Raw genomic sequence first — 18595 nt, 5'->3', positions numbered from 1 at the left:
CTGAGCAACGCGCGATTTTCTGTTCCGGTACTTTGAGTGGCTTACTTGCTTTTATTCAAACGTTAATTGTGTGAAAACAAAGGTCTTCCAACTGGAATCCTCTGAAACTTTTTCTTGCGAAAAAAGCACCAGCATAATAATAATATCTATAAATAATAAAAAGGAAATTGTTGAAAGAAAATGGATTCTCGTTCAGTGAACAAGGTAGCCGCTTGTGGATGAAAAGGTTGAAAAGGTATAACGAGAGTATTGCACGCGATTAATAACTCTTGTTCGATGAACCTAAGCAACTAAAATCGCTTCTAATACTAAAAACTGAAAGTAATAATGCCTTGGAAGAGTACTGATAATAGTAGTTATCCTTCTATGGCACTTTACACCTACTTTAATGAACACTGTTTAAACCCCTTTTCTTAACACCTTGTAAATGAGGCTTATGAATATTTAACGTTTAACCTTCTCGCTTCTCTGGATGTCTAATGTATACGAAACACATATAATATAGGATGTTTATATAGGGTTTATCTATGGTTAGAATGTTTTTAACACTGTTATATTATTATATGTTGGTGATGTTTGAATTGTCATAGGAATTCATCAATTATGTCTATTAGTAGGAACTCTCTAATTTGCCTAATTAAAAATACTAAAAATATCATACACTTAAAATTATAGATAATAGATACAAGGAAATATTGTGAAAACAATCGATAAGATTTTTTCGAAATAAAAATATTATCTACTGAAATTTTTAAAAGCTTCAGTATGACAGTGAAAGTATTATTTCAATTTGCTGCTTTAACATATATAGCAATAATGCTGTTCGAAATGGTATTTTTTATTTTTTCTATTATTCGAGTACCTACATCTAATTTACAGTATGAGTCACCGCAAATTCCTATGGCGTTCAACTTGTTAATATTAGCGTTATTAATTCAGACCGGGTACTCGAAATACTTAGGTAGACAAAATTACTTGAATAACCGGCTACTTGTAAGATATCCGGGTAGATAAAATTACTTGGATAACCGGGTACTTGTGAGATACGCGGGTAGACAAAATTACGTGAGTACTCCGGTACCCGGATACCCGTATTATTCTAGGATAGGCAAAATTACCCGGGTAACCGGCTATCCGGAGGATATCAAAATACCCATGAAATACCTAAGAAGATGCAATTACCTAGGTACCCGGGTACCCGTGAGATACGTGAAATAGTTGACATAGCTGCGATATTAACTTAATATTCTATCAAATTCAATTTTTGTCCTACCCAATAAATAAAATATTTATATATTTTAAATTTTAGGAAGAATAAAATTGAACTGTTCTTTTTATTATTATTATTATTATTTATTTAATTTAAAGTCGCATCGACAGCAACCGTTTGTTTTGATTTCCTTTAATTATACATATTCTGCTGGAAATTAATATTACAATTATTTAAGTATAAATAAGTATTCTTTAATTAAATAAAATATCGAATAATAGAACAAGAAAAGAAAAAAATTCTTTATGGTTTTGCGATATAGAAGAGAAACTCCGCTTGGAATGTTTTGCACGAATTTTTGTGACTGTCTTTGATATGAAAGCGATTAACCCGTTTTATACACGGATGCACTCAAAAGAGATTATACGACTAGGTTACTGTGCTCCGTAATCCTTTGAATTTAAAGCTATAGCGAATCTCGTGTGATTTGTAGATTTATAAACATATTACTCTCACTCAATTAAAGACTAGCAGTTTATAATAAAATAAAGACAATTTTCTATTTATGAAGCAATGTTCAATGAATTACAATTGATATTGCAATTTAAACTTTACAGAGTCACAGATTGTTATAAACTTAATTAAAAATTAACAAATATTTATATTGAAAACATTTTAATGATGGTTTTTTGTAGTTCCTGTTTTTATCTTCCTTTCTATAACATGCAATTACTGAATACTTTATTTCTGAAAAGCTGAACTGTTCTAAATGAAAATTGTTTTCGAAGCTTGCAATTGGCATTTCAATTTCCACCATAAACAACATTTCAATATTTGAACTAGATACAAACGACTGTATTAATAAAGTTTACGTAATTGTGTGTGTGCATATATGAACATGAACAGGTGCACTTCAACAGCTGAATAATGACTATAGTTAAAAATAAATGTAAACATCAATAATTGATTGCATTTACAATGTTTAAACCTGGATAGAACCTGAATAAAAATTGAATAAAAACCTGTGATTCTTCATAAGTTTTTAACCCTTGAACAGCGGACCATAGAGAGAGCCCCAATTTTAATGTAATTTTGCTATTCAAAGGTTAAAGAGTGGTAAACCAAGCATACTTTTAATTAATAAGTAATATAATATTCAAATAATTGGAAAAATTTAGTTTCCGTATTTATAACTTTATATGGCCAAAATTATAATTCCGGCCATAAAATTGATACGTATACTTGTACCACTGCAAGGAGCAAAAGGGATAAACTACAAACATCTTATTTCATCCTGTCCGCTGTTTGAGCACCTATAAATCTTTCATCGAGTTAATTGTCAGAAGAACCCTCGAGCCTTCCCTACCCTCCGACGTCTGCCTTTTCACGCCAGCTGTACAAGTTTGGTTCCCATTTGTAAGCGAACGATAAAAGTGCAGAACATGCCGCGCGTTAAGAAGACAAACATTGGCTACCGCCCACTAACTAAACGACACAGACATAAACTTTGCTTTAGTTGGGGTTAAGGAAAATACATTCACCATCAGTTTTCTCCTATAAACACTTGATAATTGGCTATTGGATAGCAACTATTGTAGAACATAAATTAACACTAGTCTACTTGAAACTTATACTTTTGGACCTAACAAAGACAAGTTTCATTGGTTCTTTATTCCACTACATATTTATTTATATTTTATACTCATAACATATATTTTAATATAAGTTCATGAATAAATTTTTTATTTTTATTTTCTGTTTTGTAATTACAATTTACTTTATAAACAAATAATTTCCTTTGTTAGGATATATGGAATACATATGGGCCAATCATTCACAAAAGAAATTATTTTTAATAATTGTAATAATATACCTAGAATTTTATTTTTAATACTTAAATTTGTCTATCATCTTCTTTTCTAAATAACTTCGTACATACAATTTTAAACCCAGAAATAATCACAAAGAAATGGGGTAATTTTGCACTGTGAATAGATTTTTTAATATAAATTTTAAGACATGATCCATAATGTTTTTAATTTTGAAAAAAAGAAATATTTGTGATGTTTCTCAATAAATAAAATTATTTCTAATCTATAACACTATATTTATAAAGGTACTCTAAGAAATTGTAATTATAAAATATAAAAAATGTTTCTGATAATATTATTAATCATAAAATATGAAGTTCAGTTACCATTGATAAGATACAGGAATTTCGTGGAATATTTTCAACCTAATCCAACCAAGAATAAACGTTAATTTAAATGGCTAACTGAACTTCCCCACGTGACAATAACTAGCCTCACCCTGTAAACACATTTAGTGCTTGGTTAACCTGTTATATAGTGTTTGCAATTACTGATAACGTTAACAGTGTACTCGTGTACCACGTAACAGACCACCTGAACGAAATAACAAGAAATGATCTTGTAATAGGATTTTCGTTAGATTGGAACAACAGCGATTACTATTAAGAATTCGAATTGAGTTTATATCCAATGATTAACCAGGTAAAATGTGGATAAACTACTTTTGAATTTAACCGTAATAATATCTAATATTTTCCAATTCGATAGTGACAATAATTATTAAGGTTTTTCTTAAAAATATATGAAACAATATGAAACAATGAAAGATAATAAAATTACATTTTTTGAACAGAGGAAACAAAAACTGATAAAGTGTTGTTTATTAAAGTTTAAGAAACTTGAAAAAATGCAAAAGGGTAAAATTTTGTGAGAAATTCAGAAAATGAATTTGACGACAATAATATATACAATAGCTTTCATTTATTATAGAAAATTACTAATTTTCGTGAAAAATATAAGTATTATATACACTAAAGAACAACAAAATGATTTGAGGAACTTTTATCTTTTTAAATAGACGAAATAGAGATTGAGTAAATGTCGTCTATTTAATTTTGAGAAGCACAAAAAACAAATATTAAAATAAAGCTTTCTTAGAAATAGAATGAGTGTTCTAGAATCTAGACTTCATAATTTATTATAAATCAATTCCACTGTAATTAAAAAATAAATAAAAATGAATTTTTATACGAAAAATCACACCTTTTCTTTGAAAAGTAATATTAAACTTTATTTAATAAATTTCTTAATAATAAAAGAAATTTGTTGGAGTAGTACTTTTAAAGCTTCTGTTAATTCTAACCAATATGACTAGAACAATAATCTTTAATCATTTTACTTTAAAAAGCTTACATACATGAAAATCTAGTATGTAAAAATTCTTTATTAATTTTACTTCAGAATTTTAACTTATATTTTTAGTAAGTCCTGAAATTCACGTGCCATTGTTCTGTCCACGCGGATAAAAGAGATTTATATATACCGCAGAATTATGATCATTGCTGTAATAATCCAGCTTAACAGCTTACATCAATATAATAGTATATATAAACTACAAATTGTAGCATTAGCAATAAAACTCTAATTCTCTTCTTTCCCTATTTTTTATAACAGTGACATTTATATGAACATTATACGTTCGTATGACATTTTTTACTTGTTTTGGCGTGTAGATATTTAGCCCCTGAAGAATCATTCTGTACATTCGGTTTAGAAATAACTCCATTTATTCGGATTACCGATCTTGTATTGACTCGAGGAAGGCTTAAGAACGAATGAATGTATGGTCACGCTTTGGCACGGCTGTCGTCGCTTGCCGATAATTCGGGTGTTTATGCAAATGGATTATCCCTTTCTCGAACGCGGTACAGACTCTACCAGTTTCGCCAATATACATAGTCTACGGCCTTAGATACTTTCGTCTTCATAAGCCTCGTACTGACTTGAGCATTTTGCCCGAACGAATGTTCTCGGCGAACGAACGTTCGTTCGGGTGAAATTTCTCCGGCTGTTCGCGCAGTCCTTTCTACCTGGGGTACCGTAAACCTTTCTTTGTAGAAAGGTTCTTTCTACCGTAAACCAGTCGAAGTCAGAATGTCGACAGGAACAGATGTCACGATCGCCAGTGCAGCGTATATTGTTATGAACACAATAATTAAAAGAAAAAGAAGAAGAAAAAATCAAGATAAACGATGGTGGATTAGTCAGGTGTACAAAAATAGAGCAACCTCTAGTGGTGAAAAACTAATTAGAGATTTACAGATAGAAGCTAGTGGACACTTTAAAAATTTTGTGCGGATGTCATCGGAAGATTTTGAATTTTTAATAAACGCTATCGACCCCAAAATTCAAAAAAACGTCACCAGATTCAAAAAAGCTGTGACGTTGAAAGAACGCTTAACTATAACGCTACGTTTTTTAGCAACGGGAGATTCATATACGAGTCTTCAATATCTGTTTAAAGTATTCAAACAATTAATATCAAAAATTGTTCTGGATTTCGAAAATCAGTTTATGACGGTACTCACTTGAGCATTTTTGCCCGAACGAACGTTTTCGGCGCACGAATGCTCAGGTCAGTACGAGGCTATAGACTCAAGAACCTACTCCTGTCGAGGTCGGAAACGGTCTCGGTTCGACACCTGCGTCGACCCTAGCACGTGGGGGAACTTAACGGCCTCGGAAAACCCCAGGGTTTACCACGCACGCATGCGCACGGTGGGCTACGCAGTTGAGAGTTGGCACGCTTCAGTTTTTAAGTTCAGCGAATCATAACGAATAAATGATAGAAACATTCGTGTCTTTAGCTATCCTCGAGTCACTCTGACAATTATTCACATGAATTACCTGCATCTATTACCACAAGGAACCATAAACGAAATTATAGCGCATTGCATATAGAAAAATAATACACTGGTCCTAACGCATTATAACTCGTAACGTAGATTTAACACTAATTGTAAGTCATACAAATGAACGAAAATAAGTTATAAGTATTTCGCATCCATATCTGATACAAATTACCAATAATTGGTCAAAACCGTATTATGCTACAATTAATAAATTTTACTGATTCTACATATGTAATTCAACAGTAACAGAAGTTTGGTAATAAAATAACCAGATATTACATTTGATTTTGTGCATAACAATTTCAAATTAGAACAATTTGCAGAAAGATGTAATCTGTGAAAATAATCATATCTGATTATTTTTCTATACGAAATGCAATCGACTATTATTTATATTAATTGCAGAAAAATTTTAAAAGCAACCGATCTGCTTACATTATATGCAGAAATAAAAAAATTTCTGAAAATTTTGCTTAAAGTGTAATAATAAAAAATTTATTTTTTAATGCAAAAAAACTTTTTGTCATTAAATCAGTAAATTTCCTCTGCCTTGAAAATTAAAGACTAAAAATTCCCACACAAAATTTATGCTAAATATATCTGTCTCTGTAAATACCTTATTCTTTACTAAATAGAGGATCCACAAAGAATTTAGAAAAGACCATCATATTAGAAGTTAGAAAGGCTATGTACACATCTCTAAAAAGTAACCTCTGAAAACTCTTCATCACACTCCGTCAAAATCCTCTAATCTCGTTCATTATGATCACAGACGAGGAGCTAACAATAAGTAAACGTTATCTCCATCTAGCAAGATGGCTCCGTTTTCAATTCACACTCGTTCCCATGGTGGTAAGTGCTCCTGTAGACACTAGCTTTCGCGCTTCGGGATTTTGTCGGGACAAGAAGGGCGTGGTCTCTAATTGAAAAGGGATTAATTAACGCGCGTAGACGGTAAGAAAACGTAGGGTTGTTCGAACGTCGCGAATGGTATTTTATGCTCCATAGGATTTTCTGCCAAATTATGCATAGGCGTTCTCGTCTTGCCGTACCTTCTTCGAGAAGGTGATTTAAGCATCATTTCTATGACGTCTATTCAATTTACTAACGAAGGAAAGAGAGCTACAGAATGTGCAGAAAAAGAAGATGGATGGAATTTTGATAACGTTAGAATGGACTATTCTTTGTTGTGATTTGAAATATTCAAAAAGAATATTTGAAATGATTAATTTAAGATTAATATAGAACAGAAATTCTCAACCTAAAAACATGTGCTAAATTAATTAGTAGAAATATACAAATGAATAATTCCAATTTCTTCTAATTACATATAATTAATCATTATTTAAAAATAAATAAATTTTCAAACGCCATCATATTCAAACAACATGATTCCAATATTTATTTGCATATTATTTTCGATAATTATTTCTAATACCCCATACAAAACCTATTTCAATTGATAACTTTAATTCTTTCAATTAAATATATTTATCACTATCAAGAAAAATAAATTTTCAAATGCTGTCGCATTTGGACGACACTCTTTCAATTAATAACTCCAGTTTTCCCTAATTATTTATATTTATCATTATTTTAAAAAAAAGAAATTTTATTTAGATAAAATTATTTCAATATTATTTCTCATATTACATAAAAAAATTATTATTTGAATGAATAACATCTACTTACATTTATCACAATCGGTAAAAAATAAATTTTGTATTTCAATAGTTAATATTTATTTCCAATATTTTTTACTCAAAACATACCTAATTCTGCCACTCATTTCATTAAGTTTTGTCGCTAATAGAGTACTGGTTCATAAAAAAGTCGTGAAATGAAATGACGAAAAGTTCATTATGGTTGCCGGAATTTTCCGTATAGTTCGTCTAATGGCGAACTGTTCGGTTGTCGAGGGATCCTATCTCTGTGAAATTTAACGGAGCAAACATCAGTCAGCGTGGCTGTCTCTAACGAGGAAACGCACGTGCGCCACAAGGACCTCGCGAAACGTGCTCCGCACGGAATTCGCCGAAGTATCCCAATAAAAAGGCGAACCACGCGGGCCGGGTTATATCGCGAAAATATCGCGCTATATTTTTGCCTCAACCGCGATGCCGAGTTTCGAACTATTTTGACGTATGCGGGTATTCGCGGTCGTGTTCTTAGAAAACGAGTCCTAAACCAACGACTTAAAGTTTCGGCTAGGGAACAATTTTACAAGCGTTATACCTGTACGTGAATCCCGTAATGCGGTGAATTGCCATGAAAACGAGGTAATATTCAACCACGATCAAACGTGGACCGCTGCTTCTGACACGGCCGGAATATATTCTCTTTAGCGGTTCCAAAAACCGATGTTATGGCCTGAACAACGGACCATCGTCTTCGGTAAAAAGAATAAACAGGCACGTTTGCTGAATAGATATATCGGCGTCATGCTTATACCGGTCTTTTGATAATGGTGGAAAATAATTGAAGAATGATATAACGAACATTGTGTTCAGTTTCTTGATCTAAATGTATATTGGTTAGGTGAAATATAATTGGAAATTATGTACACTGCTGGATGAACTAGGTCATGGGACACCTTGGATCAAATTGGTTATTATGTGCTGTAATTAGCAAACAGCCTGGTTATATTAATAGACATTACATATTATACAATAATTATTATACATATAATAAATTATTATAGGTATAATAATTAATTATACAAAATAAATAACCAAAATTAATAACCGGAACAGTGGCAGATTATCAATGATTCGACGATACCAATTAAGGGTTAAAAACTTTAACGAATGGTTTATGTAATCACTTTTGCCAAATTTTAAGCTTCAATTTGATATCGCATAAATGCTATTTTGCCATAGTTTTATGTCACGAGATTGTATTAAACTTTGAAATGAAAACTGATACTATAATAAATTAAAAAATTTGGAATTTTCAAAACTTATATTAGGATAGTAAACTTTGAAATTTGAAGTTTTTAGAATTTATATTGTAATAAACTTTGAAATTTGAGGTTTTGAAAATTTGTATTATAACGAACTTTGAACTTTGAGGTTTTGCGAAATGTAACCTATGATAAATTAACAAATTTGAAATTTTGAAAATTTACATTACAATAAATTTTGAAACTTGATAATCTATATTTTAATAAACTTCGAAATCCACCATTTAATTATATAATAACAATTTCTCAATATTTTTGCATAAGAATTTATTGAAATGTTTGTGTGATTAATCATCTTGTCACCTCATCTTTTCCTGTTTTCATCCAAAAGGGGAAGTGCAAACAGTTCTAATTGGATGAGTCATTCCGCACACAAGAAATTTGGAGACGGAACGACTGCAAGATTGGTCTTCTCAACGTTTCTAGTTAAACCCTTCGTACAGTTTCCTGTTCGAGATTCCAACGATAATAATCTCTCACTGTTGGTTAGGAATGTCGTATCGTATCAAGCCGCTCGCTCGTACACGTCAAATCGTTTATTATCGCATTCGCGCCATTTGGACACTGGTGTATATTATTAAACCATCTTCACCCTCGGCGTACGGCGTCTCTTTACGTTCGCAGACGTTTCTAAAATTACGCAGGAACCTCCCTTTTACTTCGTTTTCACAGTCTTCTTCTCTTTACAGCCCTCTCGCGTCCACTTGCTCCCGTTTACCGCCTGTTCGCACGTGTGATTTCGTTTCGAATAGACGTAAACAACTTCTAAGTCATTGGCACGTGGTTTCAGAAAGAAAAATCACACTTTTTCAGCCCAATACAAAATATTAGAGAAAAGACATCAAAGACAAACCCCTAATTTATATTTTCTGTGTAACAGTTCTTAACACTTTCATAAACGCGTATCACCGAAACCACAATTCAAGAACTTCAGTACCATCGAGAAATGTATGTTTTTTTATATAAGAATTTAAAAGGGATTATACACTTAATTACATTGCTGTGATGTACAGCCAGCGACGAAAATAAGTGGACACCGTTTAAAACAGAATACCTCAGTTAAAATTGCACCAAATGACGAGGTTTCTTGAGAAGTTATAAAAATTAATTTACTAAAATATGTGCCTTTGTCGTTTACAAAAACTTACCATGTCAAAATCGCGAGAAAAATAGTGAAAGGCAATTTTTTAACCTTTTTTTGTCTGAACCTGTAATGAAAGTTTAATATATTCCTTTTGTAAATTTAAGTAAGTTATGTGTATGCTAAAAATTTAATCGAGACCAGTTAATGTACTTAGAAGTTGCAAGCAATTAAGATTAGTGAAAATTGCAACTTTTCATCTTGCGATTTCTAGAAGGGATATTTATACGGGACCCTCTTTCTTACATTGTTATTGTCCCCGTGACCAGCTATGGGGCAGGGGTAGGGCAAAGCCCAGAGAAGGAGGTATCGCAATTTTCCTTGGAAAAGCCTACGAAGCTCGATACTGTACGATTATCAAACAAAATTAAAATTTTTATAATTATATTATATCGCCCAAATTATCTGCATACCATTAATGATGCATATACCACTACTTTAGAACCATTACTGTATAACATTCTAAATATTAAAATTAAAACTGATTTCTCAATGTCAAAAGATTATTTCATATATTCATCAAAATTCAATTAAAAAATTATAGTGAAAGGCATTTGGAAATTTAATTTATGTATCATTGATGATAATGAAAGCCATTTTGAAGATTAAACTCTTTTCATGCTTTATGAATAAAGCTCCGATTTGATTCATTTCAACACCTAATACTTTGAATTTCAGCTTCATAAATCACAAAAGAAGCAGCAAGTAATAGAAAACTTCTCAAAACTTTTCATTTACTTGAACGTTAACCGAACGATTACGTCTAGAAGCGCAGAACACGTTCGAAGTAGTACGCCGTAATTCACAGCCAGAATACCTCGCCCATCTAATTGCTTCGGTAACAGCTCTGAATCACCCTCTACACGTATAAAGATTCGATTGAGACCCCGAAATGTCTCTTTGCAAGAGCTTCGACAAGTCCAAAACGTTTAGCTTGCAGAAGTCTCCAACTCTCATTGTTCTGCTACTCTACGTTTCTTTCCTGTTCTACTACTTTCGTTGACTCCACTGTCTTCGAGTCTACATGACCCACGGTGAAAATTAGATTTCCACGTGCAGTATGTTCCTAAGCATATCTTTTTCATTTTTAATATATTTTAAATTAGATACTCTACATTTCTTAAGAATAAATTGGTTAAAAGTATAGCATGTTTCAAATATAAAATGAAAGCACAAACAAGAACAGCAAGGTTGAAAGATAAAGGTACCTTGAAGATTCATAATTTTCTATGTCTAAAAAAAAATTTCTAATATTAACCCTTCAACAGCGGAGCCTGGGTCGTGACCCAAACTTACAAAACACGTACAAAGATATTAAGCAAAATTTTATTGCAAGAATAATTTGTAAAGGAACAGTGTAAAATTTAGAAAACGAATATAATATGAAATAGGTACAAAACTACATTAAAATTGGGGCTCTCTCCGTGGTCCGTCGACCGCAAGATAATAAAATTCTTCCAGTTCAGCAAGTGTACGATTCAGCTATTATTTATTCAACCAAAAATCCACATGTGACTTTCAATGTCACATGAAAATGACATAACACTTTATATCAGCGATTTACTGTTACGTGAAAACGAACCCTCAAAGTTACCCATTATTTTGAGGCCTCTAGGGTGCCTTATCCCTCAACAACAACCACCCTTGTCTCATTTCCAAGTATACACGTATCCCTGCTGGGACCTTGCTGGAATAACGACGAAAATTGATGGAAACCCGACAGCGAAGGAGGCCAAGACCGATAGTTTATTTCAGTCGCATTGTGGTCATCGCAGTCGCGATGGTGGTCGCTATGCAGAACCCGGAGACGCGCATTTACGCCGCAATGGAAATCCGAGAAAGCCACGAGTTCATTCAAAGCCCGGTCGTGTTTTTTCTTTTTTTTTTTTTTTTCTCCCCTTTCCTTGCCCTGAAGAAGTCCGCGAGCCGTGAGATGTATTCAGCGCATCCCGCGGGGACTTTCCCTAGCTAATGCGAGATGAAATTACAGCCCCCCGGGGTTCCGGTCGACAGTCACGCCGTCTACTCGAAAGACACTGGCTGAACCTCCGCCTACGTCAGCTTCTCTTTCACCTCTACCTTTGCTTTACTTCCCTCTACCGTCGCCTTCTATACGTTCGAATGCTCGTACACACGAGGAGACATTCGTTTCATCTCGTTTGGTCGCTGCTTGAAGCGAACGTTTATCCGCGGAAGAAAAGCTACCCTTAATGTTCAACCGTCGACCAGCGACCTAACCCCTCGCGTGCTTTCGAAAAACGACAGCTTTTCTAGTCATTGGAGAAGAATATTCTCTCGAGTTTAACGAGATAACTTGTACTTTTACGATGAAAAGATTGACTGCGCGAGATAGCGTACTTGAAACTGTCCGTTGGGTCTTTGTTCCCGACGGCATGGCAGGGGAATACGTTTTCATAAACCTCGCCTAATCTTTGCTCGTTACACTAGCGGCATCTAGGACGCTCCCTTACTACCCGCCATGCTTTCCGACGCTTTTAATATTTCCAGATTACGCGTCTGCCAATTTCCGATGCCACCAACAATTTTTGTTTTAATTTTATTATTTTAAGTCGCATCCTGGGTATTAACGACTATTACATACAATACATACAATATATCCAATAAATACATACTTAACGCTTTATCTACCAGAAGCCTATTAATAGGTTTTTTCACAGTATCGGCTGTTAAAGAAAAACGAATTAATAATCTTTTGATTATTACAAATTCACATATAACTCAATTCAAATAGTGAAAGTTAGATATACTTTGATTAAAAGGAAATAGAAAAGAAAGTTTATACCTTTTAATCTTTAGCTATTGTTAATTATAAGGTGGTAATGCTTATCTATGTTATTTATGGCTGGTGGATAATGTGTTATCGGTTACATTGCACAGTTAATGGTATATTACAGTAAGTGTCTAATGTTAATGGAATCAATAAATTGGATTACGTTTTTGCACTGTAAAGAGGTACTTAACATCTCTTCTTATCGAGATTAGCATTTCCACTTTTGTTATGGAATTTTGGGCAATCTATTAATATGTGATTCACGCTAATTGTGTTCCTGTACTGGTACACATTCTGATCTTGCAGTTTTTGTGATTAGATGTTGACCACCAACAATTAATTTCTTGATGCACTTTATATTCTCTAGTGCTCCCAAACCAAACGTGGCAGACAATATACAGTGGGTGATCAAATTATTATAGCCACTGGCATAAATTGACGATTTTATATAAAAACGATTAATTCTTAAATAAAAACTTAGTTAAACAGAATTTTTGTTATTTGTATCATGTATTGATGCTTGTAAAGTTATGATACATAGTTGACAAAAGTGAATGTTCCTGACTGGCCTGAAAATTTTCCGGACCTCAACCCCATTGCAAATTTGTGCCAACATTTATTATTAGATAAATTATATTTTATATAAGAATTTTTTTGTATATTATTCGTGGAGGATTATTAATTAAAAGCTATTCAACGTAGAAATCTTAAAATTGTGGCTCTATTTCTACACCTACGCATGAAAAACCTATTTTTCATACCGTGGCTCTATTAATTTGATCACCCACTGTATTTTCCACGATGAAAGAAAATACTCGACAATAATTTTTATTAAAATCTAGGAATTCTTGCAGAATTCTGACTGTTCTAAATAAATTTGTTGACTGCTGAGGACACCAGTAAAATAATTGACGCATTATTCAAATGACCATCAAAGAATAAAGTGAAAAGCTTGTTAAATTTCTCTGATAAACTAATCTGCGCTTTCGTGACGAAATGTTTCTTGAAGCTTTACTGAAAACGGGGACAGCACTGCGTGCATACATGTAAATACCTACGTACGTTCTTACTCTACTAGGAGGTTTATCTGACTGCACGTTTAAAAAAAAATTAATGGCGTTTTAAAAGTTTCTAACTGGTAGAAAAATGGGCAGATTATTAATGACGCAAAGAGCTTGGACTTATTGCTCCTTTATGTAGCTTTATTCTCTGCAGAATGAAAAAAGGTTGGCTATTACTCGACGTCATTTACATTTATTCACGTGTATAAAAAAAAAGAGAGAGAAAGGCTTTCTACGGTACGAAATCGTGCAAAAGCACAATCGAATGTAATTGACGGTACGTTAATTGCAAAAAACTAAGTTCCCCGTATACCGTCGGATTGCTGACAACTTTCTGCATTCATTTTCGTATAAATAGGCAAGAGACGATGTAATTTACAAAGACTTGGCTCGCTCCTAATTATAATCAAGCTCGCTGTACTAAGAATCAACCCTTGATCTGTCGAGACAATAAAGTCTACGAGGCTAATCTAATAAAATGGCGATTCTTGACATTAACACGCGTGCTGGTAGACTTTCTTTATTCCCTGCTACAACGGCATTTCGATTGCAATTAATTTCAATAGCAATTTCATTTGCGACCAATTAACGATAAAGAAGAATTTCTATCCTGAATTGCTCCGGACTGAATTCTCAAAGAAGAAATAAATTATTAAGTCTGCACCTAATCCGATCTAATTGTCACAGTTAATCTGAAGGTTTAAGAATGATTAATTTTATAATTAATACATGAAAAATAGATATATTAGACCCGCAGTCGAAAATCATAAAATCTCTACTAAAATTTCATAAAGGCCTAACAAAATTATTGAAATCTCGAATACTTTGAATAGAAATACTGTTTTAACTTAAGGTGTTAGTTAGGGTTGTGCGGATATCCGAGCCTTGGGTCGCGTCAGGTAATCATCGAGTCAGGTGGGATCCCGAAAGTTTGTCCAATACATAAATTTATTCATGTACCCGTAATTTTGATACCCGAATATCAACTCGAAACTCGTTGTCAATTACATCCGATTATACACGAGAACATATGAAAACACTTGAAACTTGAAAAAGGCAAGTCTGAAAAATCACGCCCCGAACCGAGTTTCGTGTCTCGAGTCGAGTTTCTGTTCCGAGTTGAAATTCGAGTCTCAAAATTACGGGCACCCGAACAAATTTATGTGGTAAACAAATTTTCTGAGTCCCGCCCAAAGCCGACAAAAGTTCTCAACGTGAACCTGACCCTAAAGAAATATGTCTTTCTTAAAGCGGTCACTTAACCGCTTACGGTAGGAATAGATATAACATGAAGTGTCGGTAGGTTTAGTGTTAATAAAGTTTCTTATTTCTTTAATGGAGCTGTCCGTTTCTTGCATCGAAATATCATAATCATGTAATATAATATTCAACTATTATACTGAATTTTAAGGCCAACCTTGCGGAAGTGATCACATCAACACTGCACCAGGACACAGTGATTAAATTCTATAACACCATCGGAATATTGGACAAGCTATGAAGACCCTACTGATAATACAGCTCCCTACCATATATCCCTAATGTACCTGTAATTCTTAACACAGTCGTTAATAACTTCTGTTGTGGATGCGACTATAAACTCTTAATTAAAAAAAAAAAAAATTTCTGAATCTAAAATTGGACCTCCAACATTAGTAACAACGTTGTAATACCAAAATTCACTTTTTTGTTCATATGGATCTACATACACTATTACGACTTATGCACACCATGCAATGGTATATGCGGTGGTCATTAAAAATTGACTTAAAATTTCTCGCAGTCAACGATACAAAATGTTATCACTATTAGATTTACGTAAAAGAATCAATTTTCTCCAAAAAATGGAGCTGATCAGTTCTTGCACTGCGAACTTCAATTATTACCATAGACTCTGGTTATATTGCCATATGAGCGAACTAATCTTTATACTATTGTCGCTCTTCCATTATTATAGTCTACTTCTATGTCCAAATCCGATCTCTAAATGAGAGCTTGGAAAGTTAACAAATTTTTCGCTTCTACATCCCTCTTTGCGGCAATATAACAAGAGTCTACTAATATATAATTCATCTTATGTCCATTTTCACTGTGACAGTCAACATATTAAATTATTCCTAATAGGTAAATTTTTAATATCAATAGAATTACTATGTCAGATTTGGGATTTTTCATTTACAGAATGAACCGACTTTACTTTTTCACACCGGTGTGCACCACAAAGGGTTATTACCGATTTTGATAGGAGGTCTGCCGCTGATATACGCATCAAGGAGTTTCAAGCAGCATCATCAGCAGTAAAGAGAGTTGCTACTGTACACTGCACGCTCGGTTCAGTTAAGTCAGTGGGTAAAGTTTGCGAGAGAGGAAAGCCGAGGCTCGTTAATGTGTCGTAAATCGTTGCTCTCGCTCCGTGCACAAGTCAACCACGGAGATTATACTCGACCGAGCCAGTCAAAAGTGACTCTCCGTAGCTTAGTCAAGCATCCGGTCTTAACAATGTACCGCCCGAGCGAGGAATCTTCAAGCTCGAGTGCCCGTTACCGTGAAAAGCTTTAGCCCTGACAGAAGGCGGGCACCGGAGAATCGTCGAAAAAGCAGCTTAGAATCGAATGAGTTTGCACAGGAACAACAACGGAGTTTCGTGAGAGTGTAATCAAGCCGGGATCGAGGCGCGGGAAAAGGAAATCCACGCGACGAGGGATGACGTTCTCCTAGGCGATTTGAATTTCCGCTCAAAGGTAAACGCGCATCCGACACTTGCCAATCGTCTGACGAACGCCAATAAAGAGGAAGAGCGCGATAAGTTCGATGCAATAGCTTCTTAATTAACAGAAACTCGTTAGATTGCCGAGATATTTTGAACAGGCCATTGCATTGATTTGCATTTACGAAGAAGGATCCTAAACCGCCCAAAATTTCCTTTGTCAATTTTAGAGTTATTACACTGTCCGCATTGCAGGAATTATCAAACGTTACGAGTTGAATAATAATTAATTCCTGAATACTACCGGTGAACGAAATTCCATATTTCCCCCTGTTATAAGTTTGTTCACCAATATATTGTGATCTATGTCAGAAAATTTATTATTTAACCCTCGAACAGCGGAGCCTGGGTCAATGTGACCCAAAGAATATTACCCTAAATTTAAATATATAATTTTTAAAGGAAAATCTTTTATATGTTAGAAAAATAATTTTAAATGAAAATAATATGAAATACAAAGTTAAAGTAAAATTGGGGCTTTCTCCATGGACCGCCGTCCGAGGGTTAGCTTTATATTTGCACTGCACAACCGACGCGACGGTTGCAATGATTCAGTCTGTACAACTAAAGATACAAAGCCACTGCTTCCCTTCTAACTGCTTTATACACTCGGTTTGAGGAAGAAAATATATATTTCTTTGCTCAACGGAGCTTCACCGGCTCGTACACTCTTTTGTCTTTTACTTCACGCTTGAGGCGTAACGAGGAAGAAAGGACTCGCGCGAAAGACGGCACGAGCAAAAGTAGAAAACATACTTTTTTCTGCTAAGTACTTTATTCTCCCGTAACTTGTCACTACGCGGTTTTTCGGCCCTCCCAGCTGACCGACTACGCGTGTACGTAAGAAAGAGAGCGTCGTTTACTTGTTGGCGACGTGCCGGGTAACGTGGCAAGAAAAAACCCAGTAACGACAACACGCCGTATTACGCGGTTATGTTTCATCCGACGAGCGTGGGGAGCGTTGGTGATCCTGTCACATCGTCACATTACGAATGATTACTCGCGTCCCACGCGCCACACACGCGTTTAAAGCACTTCATTTTTCGTAGCGATTTCACTGGACTGTAATATCACACAATTGCTTACCTGACATCACGAGGAAAACCAACGTTACACTTAGCCACAGGTGGCGAGTCATCTCGAATCCGTGGTAACTTTGTTCTTTTCCTTCACTGTTCACACTATGACACTTCACACACGGTTACGTCTTGCGCTGATTATCAAACTAGGTTAGAAACCGTTGACAACGCATCGATGATTTCACTGATTTCACGAAACAGTCATGGTACACGCGGACGTCGAACACCACCCTTGACTGAACTGTAACCGTTTAACCACACGTTGCCCGAAACGTCAAACTCACCGGGCGCAGCGTGCGGTACCGACTGATCGCGGCTACGCTCGGAAGACGGCGGCGGCGGTGGCGACAGCGGCGATTCGAATCGCCGTGAACCGCGAGACGGAGAGACGTTTAATTTTTCCTTCACGTGGACCGCGTCGCGCGATTCTCTTCCGTCAAACCGATGAACCGGAAAAGGTTATCGGTTGGCGAACGTTATCGATCACTGTACGAACAGCAACGGCACTCGCACCGCGAGAGATTTTAAGCACTGTTGACAGGGTAATTGCACGTATATCTGCACTGGATTGCGACAGACGAGACTGAGCGTCGCCGCGCGAAGCTGTTCCGCCGCGAGCCGCGCATGCGCAGACCGCCCTTCCATCCCCACCACCGATCCTCACTCGAACCATCCGTAAGATCGTGCCACTCTTTCGCTCTTCGTACCTTCTCTATCGCGCTCGAGCATCGCCACCGTTGCACGCACACGATCAACGGCTCGCGCTCTGATCTTATTCCACACCTCCTTTAGGGGTGAGATGAAGAAAGAGGGAATCGAGTGCGGGCTCTCCTTCGGATTCAATTCGTCGACCGAAACTTT

The 18595-nt window shown here is 35.1% G+C and overlaps 1 protein-coding gene across 1 annotated transcript in view; it reads right to left on the bottom strand.

The window, feature by feature from the left end:
- The window catches only part of LOC117604310 (uncharacterized), a 247136-nt gene extending 228819 nt beyond the window's left edge, over positions 1-18317 (bottom strand). The window contains exon 1 of the mRNA XM_034324642.2: positions 17742-18317. Coding sequence (XP_034180533.1) covers positions 17742-17793 — 52 coding nt within the window. The 5' untranslated portion in view covers positions 17794-18317. The remainder of the gene's footprint in view (positions 1-17741) is intronic.
- Positions 18318-18595: the final 278 nt, after the last annotated feature.

Source organism: Osmia lignaria, chromosome 9, assembly GCF_051020975.1.
Source record: "Osmia lignaria lignaria isolate PbOS001 chromosome 9, iyOsmLign1, whole genome shotgun sequence".
Classification (NCBI taxonomy): Eukaryota; Metazoa; Arthropoda; class Insecta; order Hymenoptera; family Megachilidae; genus Osmia; species Osmia lignaria.
This window is presented reverse-complemented; position numbering and strand designations above follow the sequence as displayed.